At 47.7% G+C, this 19,334-nt stretch overlaps 1 protein-coding gene across 4 annotated transcripts in view; it reads right to left on the bottom strand.

Moving 5' to 3' along the window:
• Positions 1-19,334, bottom strand: part of CLSTN1 (calsyntenin 1) — a 329,531-nt gene that overhangs the window by 220,421 nt on the left and 89,776 nt on the right. For all 4 annotated transcript variants that reach the window (XM_078642290.1, XM_078642287.1, XM_078642289.1 and 1 more), the window contains exon 2: positions 17,111-17,233. In XM_078642290.1, the coding sequence (XP_078498416.1) occupies positions 17,111-17,233 (123 nt within the window). The remainder of the gene's footprint in view (positions 1-17,110; positions 17,234-19,334) is intronic.

Genomic DNA, 19,334 nt, shown 5'->3' with positions numbered 1-19,334 from the left:
TTAAGGTTATGGATCGTTTCAGGCAGGCAACAGTTTTCCCCACATATTGGCTATCAAATACCTATTGTCGGGCTAAGAGCAGGACCTGAAACATATTTATTCAGAAAACTATCCATGTCCTTTCAGAAGGCTGCAGAACATTCTGGAGCCTAACCAGGTCTGCCCTGATGCACATCATTACAAGCTTTCCTCCAGCACGTCTCGATGACACTGACTCACTTCCAACGTGGGCAGCAACTAGCAATGGTCAGCACTGAATCACTTCAGAAGAGATGAGGGAAGATGGACAAATAAGCAGTCTCCCAAACCTGCCGTCTCCGCAATTCAAATCGCCAAACTCATGTCGATTCTTCAAAAAGGTCGTACCTGCTAACGACGTCGTGCAAATTAAAAGAATCCCTCATCAGCAATGGAAGGTACAGTATTTTTCCATTTTACTGGGATTTTTATTTGTGGTTTAAAAAAAAAAATAGTACGTCTAACAAAGCTGGTTTACTTCACATAACAAAAAAAACACAAACTTCTGGGAATAATCTACTATTCGCGGCTGGACTCCCCGAAACCAGCACAGATAAATATTTATTAATGGCTTATATACAGCCGCGCCGATATAGACACTGGTGCTCTCGCATATTTAAAGTAACTGGTAGCATTTTCTGCTGCTGTCAATGACATCGCCTGTGCTACTCCTATTGGCATTGCCCGTTGTTTTCTACCAACAACTTGTCATTCTCCAAACAGTTCAGTAAAACATTATTTTCCGAGTCGAGGCCATGTTATTTATGGTCCAAATGCTTTCACTCCGATCTCAACAGACCCAGCCACCATCTAAGAAAGCACCACCCTGATAGGCCCATTAATGGCGCAGTAGTTAGGATGCAATCTGTAGCTGACCAATGAATACCAGGTAGAGGTTACAATAATGTGTGGCTTTGATTCATTTTACACCGTTTAAACTTACAACTTTGCGTTGCACAGAACCATGAACCTTACCACCCACAATTACGGACATACCTACAATGCATTAATAATCCCGGAAAAAATGTATATACCCCAAGCCTTATGTACATAACAGCTGCAACAACCAGTCACATTACAAAGTTAAACTCAATTCAAAACACATCACAGAAAAGTTCGTGCAACCATGCCCAAATACTCAAAGAAACTCACGTCTCTTCTTCGTGCTTCCCACCCCCTCACACAAACCAACACACAACAGGAACAGGACTTCGGGTGAATAAAAGCTGTTTAGCCAATCACATTTCTAAACCGTGTTGTCTGAGGACCGAAGTTAAACACAGTAATGTGCTCCTCGCACTTAACCACTTGAAAGCCACCAACTAACAAGGCGGGAGGGACAATGGCGCTATTATCCGCCATTCCCCGGCCCACAACAACAATATTCTGTTGATCACGACCTAACTGTGCTGCCTTGGGGGGCGGAGCTAGCCGGCGTCCATGTAAGACGCGCGAGCGCGGAGCTCCTCGCCGATAACCCGCCAAACTCCGGCATACTTATCCTAAACTACCCTGCTGGCGTTCAAAACAGTGGCGGACCTCAGCACAAAGCCCCGGCGGGACGGCGACCCCTTTGTCCGGCGGGGAACGGGAGCGGTGAGACTTGGCGACGGAGCTGACGGAGCAGCGGCAGCCCAGGCCGCGATCCCCGACCTCCGCTGAAGAGCTGCCCGGGTTACGTCGCAGTACGTGCGGCGAGTGTGATCGAGGCGGTCCCGGCCACCTACAAAGACACCTTGCTGGTTGGCGCGCACCCGGACGGTGCTGGAAGCAACAATAAGGACCGGCCCGACCCGGTAACCACGGTGTGCAGGAGCACACGGAGTGCGGAGCACACATTGGCGGTGGGAGCGTCCCAGAAGGCGAGAAGCACAGCTAGCCACCACCGCGCGGTGAAGGGCCATTGGAGGGACGGTGAGTGCTCACTCCCAGGAACCGGAGCAGCTCCGCCATCCGCTAGAGAAGCGGCCAGCGGGGGGCACTGCACGGGGGTGAGGCCCACGAGGCGACTGCCATCTGCAAGCCGGTGCTCGCGGCCGCCATTTTGGGCGCCGGTCCCGCTGTGTACCACCCTGGTCGTGGGGATCCCCTGACGCTTCGCCCACCGCAGAGCCTGGTCTCTAATCACGTGTGGTGGACCTCACAACTCTGGCCGGACGGCTGTATGTCTACTAGAAATACCATGGGGAAGGGGGACAGATCGCAGCCCAAGCTCTCCTTCGATCAGAGGAAAGCGAAGGGGGCCGAGGGGACAGCACAAACCACCCCTCCGCGCCCGGCGGCATCTGAGAACTCTCTGTGCACGGAGATCCGGGACATGCTGGGAAGCATGGAAAGAGGTCTGCAAGGCAGCATGGCGGAGATCAGCACCAAGATCGATGCGTTGACGTACCGGATGGACCGCATGTCCGAGAGGGTGGACAAGCACGCGGAGAGGCTAGACATGGCGGAGAGACGACTTACAGAGGCGGAAGAGGCCCAAACGGAGTGGGATAAGGACCGCAGACAGTTTGGCCGACTGCTTCAGGTGATACAAGATAAGACGGAGGATTTGGAGGCGCGCTCGAGGCGCTCCAATCTACGCATTACGGGAATAGCGGAATCCACAAGTACCGGTAAAATGGAGCCGTTTGTGGAGAAGCTCCTTCAGACCCTGCTGGGGGAGGATGTCTTCTCCCCTATGTTCATTATTGAGAGGGCTCATCGCACCCTGGGGCCGAAGCCACAACCGGGCCTCCCCCCGCGACCGATTATAGCGAAGCTATTAAATTACCGGGACAGGGACTTGGCGTTGCGACTGGCCAGAGAGAAGGGGAAGCTACAGTACGAGGGCATGAACATCTCACTATTCCCAGACTTCACGGCGAGAGTACAGGAGGAAAGAAAGCGGTTTGCCCCCTACAAGAAGCAGCTGAGAGACCTAGGCCTCGACTACGCCATGCTGTATCCTGCGAGGCTTCGCATCAACAGACAGGGTCACTCCCATTTCTTCACCGACCCCGCTGAACTTAAGAAATCCTTGAAGGACTGGGAGAAGGACATCCGCAATAAACAGAGGAGTCCGCGGGAGGACTTGGAGGACACATCCCGCTTGGATGAACAGGAGTAGCCGGACTCGAGAGCGTCGCTTCTGACCTGGAGGCGCAAGGAGGAGCTGGAGTGGCACGCTGTCACTGCGGCCCCGTAGAGATATGACTTTGGGGTGAGATCTACCTGGTTCTTACCGGGATGGTTTATCTGCGCTGTGGTCTGGGGGGGTGGGGGGGTTGCCTGATTTGCGGGAGGTCGGCTGCGGGGTAGTCCGCCGCACATAAGGGTCTGGACTTAACAAACTGCGAAGACTGGAGCTGGCAGGGCTCAAAGACACTGGGCGGGGGGCGGGACGGGAGCGCGCGTGTGGTTACTAGCTCTGGTCTCACTGCTGAGTAGTTGGCTGGCTAGATTCCTCTGCCCCTGCGCTTTTGGCTTTTAGCTCCCTCGGGGGCTACTTGGGGTTCAGTAGAAATCATTGTTGAGTAGGGAGGGATGGCGGGTGGTGATGAGGCCTGTCTGACCGGGTTGGGGATGGTCGGCTGTGGGTGGGTGGGTGGCTGTTCTTTGGTTCACCTGTTTGGTCTGTTGTGTGGGACGTATGTGGGTGGTGTTCGGGGGGGGTTTTCGTGTGTTCATAGTTGTGGAAACGCTCACGGCAAGGAGTGTACATGGTTCAGGGGGACGCAATGTGTAACGCTGTGTGTTGCTGCTTATCGGATGCCCTTGGTGGCTGCCCTTCTGGTGGGGAAGACTACCCCTGCTGCCCGTGGTCTAATGATTGAACAGTTGATTTGCAATGTCGAATGTCGCCCTGACTGATCGCACACATGCCCCGCACTCTCTCAAACTGATGACGTGGAATGTACGGGGCCTAAATGATCACCGCAAACTGAGGAAGGTTACCAGTTACCTGCATCGCCATAAGGTGGATATTGCCCTGTTGCAGGAAACTCACCTACCCATTCATAGCAGGATGTTACAGACGCGAGGGTTGGCGGGACACATAGTGGCATCTGGCTTTACAACACACTCTAGAGGGGTACTGACCTGGGTTAACCCGTCCTCACAACTGAAACTGTTCCCGGTGGAGGTAGACACTGAGGGGCGGTATGTCCTGTCCAGATGTGTAGGCAGAGGGCTTGATCTCATGCTTGTTAATGTTTACGGCCCTAACTATGTCAACGCTGACTTCTATGCAGCCCTGTCTGCACTATGTAGGAAGCACAATCACCCAGGGTTGTTGTGGGGAGGTGATTTTAACTTTATCTTTGACCCCGAGAAGGACCGCTCCTTAGGACCAGCCCGAAGGCCGGTGGCCTCAGCTGTCTATATGACCACCGAAATGCTTAAACTAGACTTGGTCGATGTCTGGAGGGAGAAGCACCCCTCGCTCGGTGGCTTCACCCACTACTCGGCCTTCCATAATGTCCACACACGTATAGACTACTGGTTGGCGTCATCTTCGGTCCAGCGGAGTATCGACAAATGTGAGGTGCTGCCACGCACCCTCTCTGACCACTCTCCTGTGTTGTTGCATATCACCACCACCAGGAAAGGTATTCCAGCATTTACCTGGAGGTTCCCCCCCTTTGCCCTGCTTGACGAGGTGTTCCGGGGTGAACTGGCGGAGGATATTGAGGGGTTCTTTGCTGCGAATCTGGGCTCGGTAGATCACTTCTCTACGGTCTGGGAGTCGTTTAAGGTCTTCACCAGAGGCATGGCTATGTCCAAACACTCCAGTACACTGCGCTCTATTAGAAGGGAGTTGACTGCGCTGGAGGCCAAATTGGCGGACTTGGAGGATAAACTGCTCAGAGACCCTGGCCCAGAGGCTGACTCAGGATTCGCTCCTCTGTTAACAGAATACCAGGAACTGGCGGACAGAGAGGTCCTCTTCATGGGGAAATATGCTACGGCCCGCGCCTACGGTGAAGGGGACAGGCCAGGCGCACTTCTGGCACGCATGGTGCGGAACTCGCGCAAACCGCTAGTTGTAGAAGAACTGACCACCCCCGAGGGAGGCGTGGTCACGGATGAGGTGCAGATCCTGACGACTTTCCGCCGATATTATGCGGACCTCTACCAATCCAGGTCCCTGGGCGTGGAGGACGCTATAGACGACTACCTGGGGCATATAGCTATGCCATTTTTGCGGAATTCCGACAGAGAGTTCCTTACGGCCCCCTTTCATGGGGACGAAATACTGGAAGCCTTGGCGGGCATGAGGGCGGGCAGCGCTCCGGGTTCTGACGGGCTCACGGTGGGCTTCTATAAAGCCTATGCTGAGATCTTACTTCCTCATTTGATCACTCTCTTTGATGAGATTTGCGAGGATGGGGAAATGCCCCTCACGATGCGGGAGGCATTGCTTGTTACAATCCCGAAACCGGGGAAGCCATTGAACATGTGCAGCTCCTACAGGCCCCTCAGTCTGCTGAATGTGGATGCTAAAATATACGCGAAGGTACTGGCCAATCGGCTAGCCCTCCTAGTCCCGGAACTGGTAGCGCCTGAGCAGTCTGGGTTCGTACCATGTAGAAATCTGACGTACAATATACGCACAGTCCTGGGTACCATGCAACATGTGCGACAGGAGAATAAAGCACTGGCGATTTTCCTGGATATGGAAAAGGCATTCGACTCTGTCGAATGGCCGTTCATGGTCCGGGTGCTTCGGAAGCTAGGTCTGGGTGAACCATTTCTGCAAATGGTTGGCGCGCTGTATCACCGACCGTCAGCCAGACTGAAACTGGGGGACAGGGTGTCCGCACCGATCCATATCGGCAGAGGGACGCGGCAAGGCTGCCCCCTATCACCTCTTCTTTATGCGCTGGTGGCGGAACCGCTAGCTTGTGCCATCAGGGAGTACCACAGCTTGGAGGGGATCAGCTTCCCCAGCTATAAGATAGGCATATCTACGTACGCAGATGACACCTTGCTATACGTCCGTGACCCGGAGGCTAACCTGGCATCAGTCCTCAGAGAGGTGGTTCGATTCGGCGCGCTCTCAGGACTACGTGTGAACTGGGACAAATCTATTGCATTCCCCCTCACACCTGTGACGCAGCCCTTCCCTGTGGAGTACCCGCTAAAGTGGACGACTGACTCGGTGAGATACCTGGGCATCCACTTACACACCGACCCGGAAATTCTTGTCCGTGATAACTACGGCGTTGCCTTCGCCAAACTGGTGGAGGATGTGGACGTTTGGTGCAGGCTCCCACTGTCATTATTGGGCAGAATAGCTATAATGAAGATGGTTGTCCTGCCCCGGTTTCTGTTCTTATTCACGAATCTACCGGTGGTGCTCTCGAGGGCCTTCTTTACACAACTCACGCAGGTTCTCATTCGGCTGGCGTGGGCTGGCAAACAGCCCAGGATACGATGGGCGACACTCATTCTCCCTTGCGAAATGGGGGGCCTGGGGGCCCCTGACATGGAACGATACTATCGCGTAGCACAGGCTACCCACTTGCACTCCTGGGTTCATGGAGAGGCGCGTACACCGCACTTGCTCCTGGAGCGACTGTTCGCGGACCCACTCCCACTGCCAGCAACGATTAGTCTTCCGCTTGATCGGTCGGTCGGGCGCCTTGACTCCCTTAAGGCGACTAACCATGCATGGCATGCACTGGTGCGCGCCCGTGATTGTGATCGATTGTATTCACCCCTGATGCCGATTGAATGGGCGCTGTGGTTGAGCCCCTTGAGAGAAAAGGGCGTTGTAGAGTCCCTCCGTTCTTTAGGCCTGGAAAGGATGGAGGATCTGTTCGAGGAGGGCACACTTAAAACTTGGGGTCAGTTAGCTTTGAGGACTGCGAGCCCCACACTGCTACAACAGTTTCAGTTCCACAGACTGCGATCGGCTTACCGAGACGAGTTGGGCCCGTCTATGGAAGAGCCTGAGGAGATCCCAGAGTTGTCCTATATTATTAAAACTAAGTCCTCGGCTAAACTGCTCTCGTCGGTCAACAAGTTAGGCGTAGCACACCAGAATCTGATGCAGTCTAAAGCCAGAGAGGCATGGCAGGAGGATCTGCTATCACCCATAGATGATGCCATGTGGGGATATTGCTGCTCCAGCACCCGCAAGATCTCACTCAATGGCAGGCACAGGCTGGTGCACTTTAAGTTCCTCCAGAGGGTGTACTATACCCCAGAGCGACTGCACCGCTATGGCCTGCGGCCCACGGCGGAATGTGAGCGCTGTCGCACCCAGGTCGCTGACTTCTTCCACATGGCGTGGCTCTGCCCCGGTGTGCGAGACTTCTGGAATGCGGTATTTGCGGAACTTGATCAAATGCTGGAGGAGACGCTCCCCAGGACACCGGCGCTTGCTTTGCTGGGCTTTTCTAAACCGCTCCCGCCATCACTTCGCCGACTAGCGGATATGGCGTTGTTGCTCGCCAGGAGAGTAGTTGCGTCCTGCTGGATGCGCGGACCGCTGCCCACCGTGGCGAGGTGGAAGAGGGATCTGCGCTATTGCTGTACCCAAACTGAGCTGTACAGTGAACTGTTGCCACCTAGAAGTAGGCCAAAAAACTTCTGGGACCTCTACAAGGAGTACTTACGAAAGGGGGAGGAAGGTGATTCCGACACATCTGAGGTGGTGGATCTCCAGGACCAAGTTTTGGAATAGAGGGCTGGGCGGACGGGGGGGCTCCCCTATGGGTAAGACAGTGGGGAGATTGCTGAGGGGGGCGCTGGGACACACAAGTAGTCACCTACGTGGGAGGGCTTAACAGGGGGGGTCACTAGAGGCTTAGGCCATTGATGACGTGGGTTGGGAAGTGACACGGGACATGGTTTTTACACGACACGTTTGCCCGGCAGGTTTACTCTGAATCAGACTGACTGGGCATTCCACGGAACACACTGGGGAGGGAGGGTAGAGTGGGGAGTTGGGGTTAGGGTAGGTCTATGGGTATTTTCGTTCTACTATTGACCTTGCACACATCAGACCTTCCCTGCGAGCTGTTGTTAATGAATAATCAGAAGTCGTGCTGTGATTAGTGCTGCCTTGATGGGGAATTTACTATCACTACAGCTGAGCTGAGTCCACTAAATGACGCCGCCGGGCCCCCGGGATGCCGGCAATCATGGCTGTGTAACATCTTTGCCTGAGAACTTGTTTGGTCCCGGTAGCCACGAACTGTATGCTTGCTAAGGTATTTGTAACGACGCTGGTATTGTTGCTAATAAAGGTCTTTAAAAAAAAAAAAAAAAAAAAAAACTGTGCTGCCTTCACATCCCTTGCCACTCTGAGCTTTCGATGCTGACGTGGGAAGCCAGCAACACGTACAACCAGCAGCCAACAGTGTGTCAGAGCGTCATGGCATTTCTGAAACTGTTCAGAGGGAGCGAGGAATTTGAAACGCGTCCATGCCTGGATATGTCTACAGCCCGAAGCGCTCTCTTTGGAATCCGAGGAGTCGGACCTCGCAGCACTAGCCTTGCCTCGACTAGCCAATCAGCCGAAGGGACAGCATCATCACTCAGACGAGGGGCTGAGGCTGGGGGAGCAGGCTCCAGGACTGCACCCGCTCTTCAGGCTAAAGCAGCGTCCTCGGACTCACGCAGGAGTACAGAGCAAAATCATTTGCACTTATTATGTTAAAAATTCAAGAGTGTGCTCTTTCCAATAACACCACCGTATTCAGTCTCAGAAAAACTTTACACGTGTCTTTCACTGGCGCTAAAAACGTTATATTTTGAGAGACGAGACGAACCCCTGTATTTGGCACACAACTGGAGAATCCTTGGGCAAGGATTCATGGCTTGTTGGGGGTTTGGCAGGTTTGGGACTGCTCTCCAGAGAAGAGAGGGGGAACACTTGTTATGTCTGGGGTTGCAGAAAGCCGTGCACTTCGAGGCCTGAAGTTAAATCCTACCCCAGACTCAGAATGACTCGACTATTTACAAAGCAGACTAAAGAGTGAAGGGAGGAATTCTTGCAACTTCTCGAACCACTGGCAAACACTGGTGTAGCATTTCAACCAGTCATTCCTTTGCCCAGCATGCCACCTCAGTATGGACCCAGCCATATGCGCATCAGTCTTGACCCTGCCCCAATAGGAACAGTCCCCGCCCTAATCCGAGGGGGCATGGTAGGCAAAAGACCAATGGGTTGAGAAGCTACCAAGAGCGAGTGCCAGTGCTTAGACATATTGCAAGCATTCTCCAATCACCTTTTGTGTGTTTGATTTAATGCCCTTTGTGGCTTTGGGCACGCCCAGACGTGGATCTGTGCCACTGGAACCAAGCTACACCCAACTGAAGAGCCAAAGTCATGGCAAAGCCAGTCTTGGGCTGCTTGTGTTCTGGTGCAAAGAGGACCTAGCTTGGCAGCTTGAGCCAGGCTGTTCCTATTGGAGCAGGACCAACACTGATTTGAATATGGCTGTGTCAAATCTGACCTGGCATAGTGGATAACAGAACGACAGATTGAAATTCTACCTCAAGTGAGTATCAGTGGTTAAACTTACTCCAAACATCCTCCTATCACCTTTTGTGTTTGATCTACTCTTTACCACTGACAAGTGATAGTAATGTGTGTGCTAAGGTAGGATCTAAAGGTGTCCAACATGCAACGACCAGTACAGTCAGACCCACCATGGAAACACAACTTCCTGGCACAAGGTATATTTGTAATGGATTTACAGGTGGGTAGCGGAGCAGTTCATGGGGGGTTTGCTGGGTTAGGAAGAGGCACCTGTTGCATTAAGACTCCAAAACTTTAATTTGCTCTCTCATTGGTTCCCCCACCCCACCCACTAATCCTTCTTTACTTGGTGTGCAAGTATCAAGACCATCCCTAACTCCCTTTTTGATACAACTGGAATCGAGCCACAATTTGAAGTCCTGCCCCATTCCGATCCATACGAAGGCTCAGAAATAATATCCTGTTACAGAGTCAGCAAATGCTGCAATTCCCATCGGAGTGATGCTATTCATGGCATCTTGGCAACGCGGACAAATCAATATTGATGCATTGCAGTATTATGTCGATTGGCCTGCTACACTATCTTTTACAAGAGTTCAACATCCATTCAAGTTAACTTTACATGAACGGCAAGTTTTGCAAGGCTAAACAGTTCCCAAAAAAAAAAAAGAACATGTATGCTACTGTAGTGGACATTTACACATAAAAGTGGAATACGTCTGTCCCTTTTATCCCCATATTAAAATGCTGCTTCATGTCTGCAATACAAAACTACTTTCCTGGACTTTAACGGTGCAAAATACATCTCCACTCATCCTTCACGCACTAAGCTAATGTTCGCAAACAATGTCAATATATTAGCGGCAACTGGTACTGTTGAAAGGAACAGGGTACCCTTTTCACAAGCTAGTTCCCTTTTAAAATGACATTTGTGCCTTAATATAGCATCCTTGCTTGAATCGAAATAAAGAGAATGTCCCACAATGGAGTACAAAGCATTTAGGACGGGTTGTAATGACCAGGGTGTTGAACCAGCAAAGCCTCCGCTTACGGTGTCGGGCGGCCCTTGGAGGAGTGCTGGGATTTCCAATAGATCAGGAAGCCAGTGTCACAAGGCAGTTCAGGTAGACTGCAGTCAAGAACTACATCGTTTTGAAACCCAGAAGTGAGGCTAATTTGTCCTCATTGCTTCTGAAATCACCCTACACCGGATTGCCTTGCTATGCCACCTTTAGACAACTAGCTGATTTTTAGCTCCATCTTTTGTTTTCCAGTCTTGAGCTTATCCAACCTAGTGTGACTGCATCTGTGAGAGGATGAGTCTGCGCAGCCATTAGGCCATTTTCCACTACGCACTAAGTGTACATTCACATGCAGAGCAGATGATATGGGGGACGTGGAACACTGGGGAGTTCCGCTGCTGCTGCTGTGCAGGTTGGTGGGTGGCACAAGTGGGAACACAGTAACCAAAGGGATTCAGGGCCAGTTGATTCCAGGGTGTCCTGATATTCACTATTTCATCGTGTTGGGGGCCAAAGCATGGCATGGCAGGGATTAAGTTATGCACGTGTGCCAGAGGAAGATGGGAGCCCGATGATATTTGTGTCAAATTATCAGGAAATTGTATTATGAGACTTGAGTGCACCTATGCGCTAGCAAGACAACTCTCCCATCTAAATGTGGTGGTGAGTAACATTGGGAGCTGACCATGATGCTCACGGACCGGTCTAGTTTTCAGTTGTGATGTGATGGCCACTCATCTCACCCTCTCTCCATGACACCCTCAATTCCTTTAGCAAGGGCATTAACATAGCAATGAACCTGTAAGCCCAGCCCAATTATTGCACTGTCCCATTAGCTCACCCATTCCACATACAAGATAATAGGTGCCCTTGCCCCTTCTCCTCACTGTTTCCTGCCCCATACTTTACATGGTGCTCAGAGCCTGTAGAAAGGCAGTTTGTGGGATGGCCTGTTGCACACAATAACAAACACATAGGGAGATGGGCTGCACTTATCTCTCTCTGTATAGGAAATGTAAGTCCCCCCCCCCCTGTATCATCCTTAAACTTTTGTTTCCATCACCCTTCCCAAACTTCTGCGCACAGCAGTTCCCATTTTAAAATACTTTAACCTGGTGATTTCATACCAGAGACCATCAGCTCATGTTCCAAGAGGGAAACTGAAAAGCACATCAGCATTATAGAGCTCCAAAATCAGTTCCCCTTTCATTCCTATTGTGTAGCTTTCCTGGTAAATTATGGGGACTGCCTAGTTTGTAACAGTTAGGTATAATAGTCTGCGCACAACCTTTTTCGCTACCTCTTAGAGGTGAGGTATTAGACCACCCTCAATAAAACAGATGGTGCCCACTACAGTACAGCCTTGTTGTCTTGCCTGTACTTAGATACATTAGCCCAAACCAGAATGAGATTATATTGTAGGAGGGACAGATGTGTGTGTTGAATTTCTACTCTAGGGTAACCACTTCTCACTGATTATGTGTGTCCTTATCATATGGCGAGGTTAGGAAAAATTACCTGAAATAGGATTCCAGTTCTGGTAGTACTTGACAGGTGTGGAGAATTTTATAAAATATCCATAAGTCCAAGGGGCTGGATGTTTCAGAAATCTACTTATCCCACTTGGTGTCATGTAGTGAGATGACACATTATGACAGAGTTTTGATTATATGAATCTGTGCACACCCACAATCTAATATGTTTAAGGGTATTCACCAACTCAACTCCAATATCTTCTCACATTGGAAAGGATTGGATCTTTGTTGCCAGCAAAGAGGAGGGTTTTTTCAGGTTGGGGAAAAATGGGGGTGTAGGGGAAATCAATTTACAGTTGCTCAGCAGTCTATCCCCGGAGCATAAACACAGAGGCACTTTTGCTCATGGCAAAATTAAATTTGCAAACTTTTGTTAGGAGTATGGCTTCCAAGAGTACTTTTGTAAATGATTGTGAATCCCTGAAAGTTGTAAATCTGCACCAATGCAAGGAAATATCTGCGGGTGCACTTTTGTAACAATCTTTAATAATAAGACCCAATTTATTTTTCAGGCAGTCCAAAGTGTTGCCCATAATAGTTTTACAATGATACTTCATTTTTTTTTCTTCCGTCTTGGCATGCATCAACAAAATTATGAAACAGAAAATAGTATTTAGAGTTGCACAATAGTTTAGCACAACGCTTTTTGCAAGTTTTTGTGTGCATTTTATATTGAAAGCAAATCACTCACCTATCTTGGCCTTATACTATTGCTAGTGTTTAATATAATCAGGGAGTATACTGATAGCAATGTAAAAAGCCTTAAGTTGCTACATTTTGTAAATGTATGTACGCGGTCAGTAAAGCAAGCTAAGCTCATAGCTCATAGCACCTACTTAATGCTATGCCAGGGGCCGATACTTAAGAGGCCACCCTCGTAAGGGCCAAAGCCATTACGTCTACTATGAATGGGTAATTTACAGCTTCGTAAAAAGCAGACTTTGTTACTGGGGCTGTGTGACCCATCAATGGAACTGTGACCGGCAGCACCACTGGAAGCATGGAACCAGTCCAGTAGGCGAGGACCAGAACAGCACCGCCTGGGCATACACTGGGATAATTGGCACTGGTTCCAAAGGCACCAGAGACAGAGGAATGCTTTGGTAGTAGACCGCGCACAAAAGGGTGGAGTGCCAGTTTGTGCATGTTCAACATGGCATGTTGAGGACAGATATGAGGATAGCAACAGCAGACAGCCCCGAAAAATCCAATGGAGCGTTTGATGCACAGGCACCAATTCGAAGAGAAGGACATCAATGCTGGATTCTGGGAACAGTGCCACCAACTTCATGACCTTTCAGCGGAGGAAGAGAAACTTCTGGAGAAAGAGGGAGGTCCCTTCTTGTATTTGTTGATTGACATGGTGGAATGACAAGTTCACTGACCTCTACCACTCGGAAAAGATACACATGTAGGAGAAACAGAGAGGGGAGGCTCACAAAGAAACACTTTGTCTCTAGTTACCGGTTTATCCCTTGGGCCACAGGTGGGGATGGTGGTCTCGTCCTGTATCTACCAGCTACCAGCTACCAGCTGCGCAGGATCAGGAAAGTGGCATCCCTCTTCACACCCGATGCCCTCCTGCAGGTCATCATGGCTCTCGTCCTCTCCCGCTTAGATTTTTCTAACGCAATCTACCACGGTCTGCCTAAAACATCAGTAGCTAGACTGCAAGTGGTGCAAAATCAAGCGGCGAGACTGGCCCTAGGGATCCCGAAGTGGCAACCCGCCAGGCCCCTCCTGGCCAAACTCCATTGGCTCCCCGTTACCGCAAGGTCGGCCTTCAAGATCGGCTGCCTTATTTTCAAATCGCTAACCGGGCCTTGTCCCGCCTTTGTGAAATCTCTGATCAGACCCTACTGCCCGCCCCGGAATTTGAGATCTTCCCATCTTCACCTTCTGACCGTCCCTTCTTACAAGCTTTGTAGATCCGGAGGCCGGAGATTTGCACACCTGGCCCCCAAGCTTTGGAACTCTTTTCCCTCTTCTCTTACAGCCTCTAACTCTCTGACTTTTTTCCGTAAGTCTCTAAAAACCTGGCTCTTCCCTCAATCTGGTTAGTCCCTCTGTACCCTCTATGTCCATCCAGCGCCAGGAAACCCATGGTGTCAGTGCGCTCTATAAGCACCCCTTACAATACAATACAATACAATAAACTTGAGGAAAACAATCTACAAATCGAATAGATACGATGCCCACCTTTTTAATGTTGGAAAACCAATAGAGGGAGCTCTGGTTTCACAACCAAAAAGAATGTTTTTTAAAAGGTAGGCTGACCTAAGCACATGGTGTTGAGTCATACCGTGATCTGCTAAGTAGCTCTGACATGGCTAGGTGTGGATGGTGAGCTACTGATATGGGAAGAACTTTTCTTGATTTAGTCTGATTTTTATAGATGAGAAGGTGAGCATTCTATAGAAAGAGAGAACACCTGCAGATACGAACTGCTACTTGAATAACTTTGCTGCACAATCTTGTAGAATATTTGATAGTTTACTGGTGGAGAATAGCGATCTTGAACTGCTGGCAAGATGGTAAAGAAAGCCAGTGTACGTCTTTCAAAACTAGAAGGATGCGGCCAAAACGTTGCAACACCTCTTCCTTGAGAACACAAAACGTTCAGCTCTATTCTACCTCAGTACTCCAGGAATTATGCTTGTACTCAGGAATTCTGACTGAAAGACTAGCAGGATAAGCCAAATAACACAAGAGCTACGATAATCATATTGAGTTTACAGATATTCAACTTCTTTAAGATGCCATTCACATATTTGCAAAATAGTGAGATCTTTAAAAGGCAAGTTTAGCCTCACATATATCGCTACTTTGAAGCCAGACACTCTAGCTTGTGAGTCTTAAGGTGTAGCTTGAAGAAAAAAGAAAATTCATCACTTCCAGTAGACCGAACACTTGCAGAATTAAAGATGACATAACTCTGTTTTGAAAGTTTCTAAAAAGGTTGCCAGACTATAAAGGGGATCCAGTCCATTGCAAGTGCCTTTAACACTAACCAATAAAATGAATATAGAGCATTTGTCACTGGTCGTGCTTCTAAACAGTAGTTCCAAATGGTGTATGATTCGGACAGTTTTAAAAACAGTACTGCCAATTTGCATCCTAAGTCTGCCAGTCGATAAACTTGTGAAGATTCACAAATTGTTCATAAATGGTAACAAGGTCTCAAAAGTTGTATGTTGGTAAATTCATTGGGTAAACTCACTTGCAAAACTGTATCAGATTCAGCATAGCCATGCACCGACATGGTTAAAACATACGTCTGAACATTAAAACAAGTTTCTTTCAGTCTTGTGTAACAGCTGATCTTTCTTTCCAAGTAGTTTTGCAGTAATAGGGATTATCAACACTACTGAAACAGAGGGAGTCTGAGCTAGCCAGACTGTCTTCCTAAAAGGTACTTTCTGAAAGCAAGACTATGCACATACAATCACACCAGTGTTAGCAAATTTAAAAACTATGAAGTGCTTCTGTAAAAAATACTAAAGCTTCATTCTTTCCTGCTCTGACCTTTTCTAGACAAAAGAAGCACTGGAACACATAGGTGCGGTTTGACTGCATACACATTCTATGAACATTGGCAGAACCAATAGGTCTCGCCTTTTGGGCTGTCACAGAAGAATATTTGGCGTTGCCAAAGCATTTTGCTGACTGTGTGCGTAACATTAGGCAAAAAGAACACAAAAAATGAAAGCACGATGACATGTATGCACGGGTTATCACACGTGCAAGCATGTCATACCGCTACAATGGCCCAGAATGTTAACTTATGCATGCATATGGCATAATCGGCCAGCATATATTTATTCCTTAATTTTTGATGGCAGACACCACTCTTGAAATGGTAAAAATAAAGGCTGTGATAGGTGGTAGATCAACAGGGGAATGGAGTGGAGGAAAAGTGAATAAAAAGCAACAGAGAGTAAACAGGGGGAGCCAGAAAGCACTAACAGAGTTTGAGGCAAGAGGGAAATTATAATAATAGGGAGGGGTGATTGAAGCAACAAACACTGGGAAGGGGGATGAGGTGGGAGCAACAAGTAGAGCTGTTGCTCCCACCTCATCCGTGTGTACGGATATTTGAAGGTGAAAGCAGCACATCAGTGAGACAGCAAATAAATCCACTCTCTGAGTGATGCAAGAAAAGTAGTTCACTTAATGTGAGCCGTGGAAAGATACAAGTCATCGTATCAAATAGACGATAAAGAGGATGTGCTTCAATGGAAGAACAAACACTTAGAGGAAGGAGGTAAGCCATGGAATAAGTAGCAAGCAATTGAGATTGACAAGAAAACCAACAAATAAGCAATCGAATGGCCCAAAGCCCATTCTAGGTATTGGTATTTTCTGCAACAGGTATTTGACAACAAACAGCCAAAAGTAGCCTGAAGGTGAGACCTAAAAACGGGTTGATTTGTAATGAGATTAATGTTGAAACACAAAAAAGCAGGGCGGGACCCAAGTACTCCGTTGATAGGACTTAGTCCAAGTCCCCTTTCTTATTGCTTTACCATTACTCTGTCCCAGTCAATGGATTTTATAATCAGACACAGAAATCAAATAGTGGAAGACACAAACATAAGTTTCACATTGTTGTCACGGAAATTGGGGAGACAAACGTCAGGGTGGACAATCGGAGCACAAAAAAGAATTGTGCTACCCTGGGTGCTGTAAAAGAATGCAACAATGAGGATACAGACATTTGTTAATTGCTAATTCTCCAGTTACAAAACAAATGAAAGACTGCGTTGTGTGGCCATGCAGCAGTTACCTATCAGTATAGCTTACTCATTTACACTGCTTTTTTCCGTCACATACAGGTAAATAGGAATATGTAGAAGAAGTAAGGAAAATGTTTGGCATGAGTGGCTGTTTTGTAGAAGAGGCATTATTCACGAAATAATAATACATCATTTGTATCACAGTATGCCAGGATGGGTCAAATGCATCCGATATATACTAGTCAACAATCAAAAGGCATAAGGACCCAGAACTACTCCTGTTCAGGCCTACTATGTGGGCACTTAAATTTCAGGGTGCCATACCTGCGTAGCGAAGTGGGGCGTCCTTATCCAAAGCTATGAGGGGAGGATCCAGCAAAACAGCGTCATCATTTTCTGTTACTATGCCATGATATGTAGTTTCAATCCATGGCTTGTGCTTGTTAACTGCAAAGAGAGAAGAAAACTGCGTTTAGGATGACAGAACACACATTTTATCTTGCCATGTTTTCAGATTTGCTTCGAAACTTAAAAAACATTACAATCTGAACTTCAGTTTGAGAATACAGACTACACAAATCACAAAGACGAAAAACTCTAATAAGATCAGCTCCAAAGAGACATGCTTTTAGGGCTCGGCATTTTACCACGGATAGCACACATCAATTGTTGGAGAAAGGGCTCATATGTCAATGAGGAGTTTTCGATTAAAATGTATATTTAAGCGGCCAGTGCAGCATACAAATTATCATACCAATAAAGCTTTCTGCACATATACAGCCTAAAGGCGCTAACTTAAATTGTAATTTACAGAGTACAGTTGTAAAGCATTGTAATTTTACCTGCAGTTAAAAAAATAAAAAGTCAAAAGGGTCAATTTCCAGACACATTCATCCAACTGGTTGGTACATGTTAAGGGCTAAAACGTAACCCTGTTGCTGAAAGAGGTCTCTATATTAACATTTTAGAAAGTCGGAGTTTATTTTGCTGCCAATACAGTTAAACATGCAGTGGAATTCTGATTCCCAGTCATTAATTACAGTGTCTGCCAGTTTCAGAAGCAGCTCCCTATTAATAGGAGGATCGCTTTCAAGTCTCGGCTTTCTTCATAAATACTTTCTGATCTACCTGTCTTGTGACTAATTGTACCCCTTATCTTTCTGCTTCAAAGTGGTGCTCTGCCTCAACTCTATATATCTATATACACACACATACATTGGAAAAAATAAAACTAAGATTAGAGGGACGTTATAGTTAGGTGAAAATGTCAGTGAAACCATAGCATTTTAAACTAACAAAACAACAAAAATTCACCAGTTATAGTTCTCTAATAACTCATGCCCAATGTAACTATAACTCATGTCATTTGTCATGCCCGCTAATTACCTCCAATATTACATCACTCATGACATGTTCGAGGAAATCATTTATACATCACTAACATCTTAAATGAGATCATTGATGACAACACCGTGCAAGTTACTTTAGGGCGCAAGTTTTTTTTTTTTACACAAGACTTATAACTGGTGAATTTCAGCAGTTTTGTTTATTTAAAATGGTATGTTTTAACGGTCCTTTTTCATCTAGTTATGATGTATCTTTAACCTTTGTCGTTTTCAGGGAATATAATATATACATATATACTTTTTTTCCTTCTTTTTTTTCACTGAAAAAAAAACCCCAAAGGATAAAGGGACGTTAAAGTAAGGTGAAAATGTCAGTAAAACATGCCATTTAACCACTGAAATTCCATGTCAGGACTGGAGCCTCCGATTATGCTTAACTCATTTGATCACTCAGCAGCTTGAACTAACATGTTTATTCAGAGACTACAAATCACATGAGTATTTGCAAAGAGTAAACAAAACAACAATAGAGTACCGGTATATGCAAATTCAAGGAACAGCACTTCCTCTTTCTTCGCGGCTCAGCAGCCAGATAAGTGCTTTTCTTCTACAATTCAAGAGGGACCAGCACATTTTCGAATTCCCATGCCTGCAGTTCTGTCTGTCCTCAGCACCTTGGTGTTTCACCAAGGTGTTGTGGCCTATTATGGAATGGCTTAACCTTTCATATTAACTTACAGTATGCTTTGTTAATTGATAATTAGTCTCATTAGGCTTTAAATAACACACTCCAGCCATTGCTATTAAAATCCCAGCATAACAACGGTGATGTCCCTCTATGGGGTGCATCCAGACAGCCTCACGAGTCACGAGATTTTCACAGGTTTTACGGTACGCCCCGCCAACACTCCCGACCCCATCCCTCAGTCTTTTCAGGGGAAGGGATGCAGGTGGTATACCAAGAGGTGAGAGAACTTCCTGAAATGAGGTCATTACACTTTTGGTTCTTCACCCCAGGGGATTCTTGAGCAATATTTTTCTGGTCGAGAAAAAGGAAATGGGTTTCAGACCAGTTATAAATCTGAGGGATGTCAATCGATGGGTGGTATACCGCCATTTTAAAATGGATGGCATCCACCTTCTATGACAATCTGTTGCCTAACGACTGGTTGGTACGGCTCAGTCTGAAGGACACCTACGTC

This window comes from Lissotriton helveticus, chromosome 5_1 (assembly GCF_964261635.1).
Source record: "Lissotriton helveticus chromosome 5_1, aLisHel1.1, whole genome shotgun sequence".
In the NCBI taxonomy this organism is placed as follows: Eukaryota; Metazoa; Chordata; class Amphibia; order Caudata; family Salamandridae; genus Lissotriton; species Lissotriton helveticus.
This window is presented reverse-complemented; position numbering and strand designations above follow the sequence as displayed.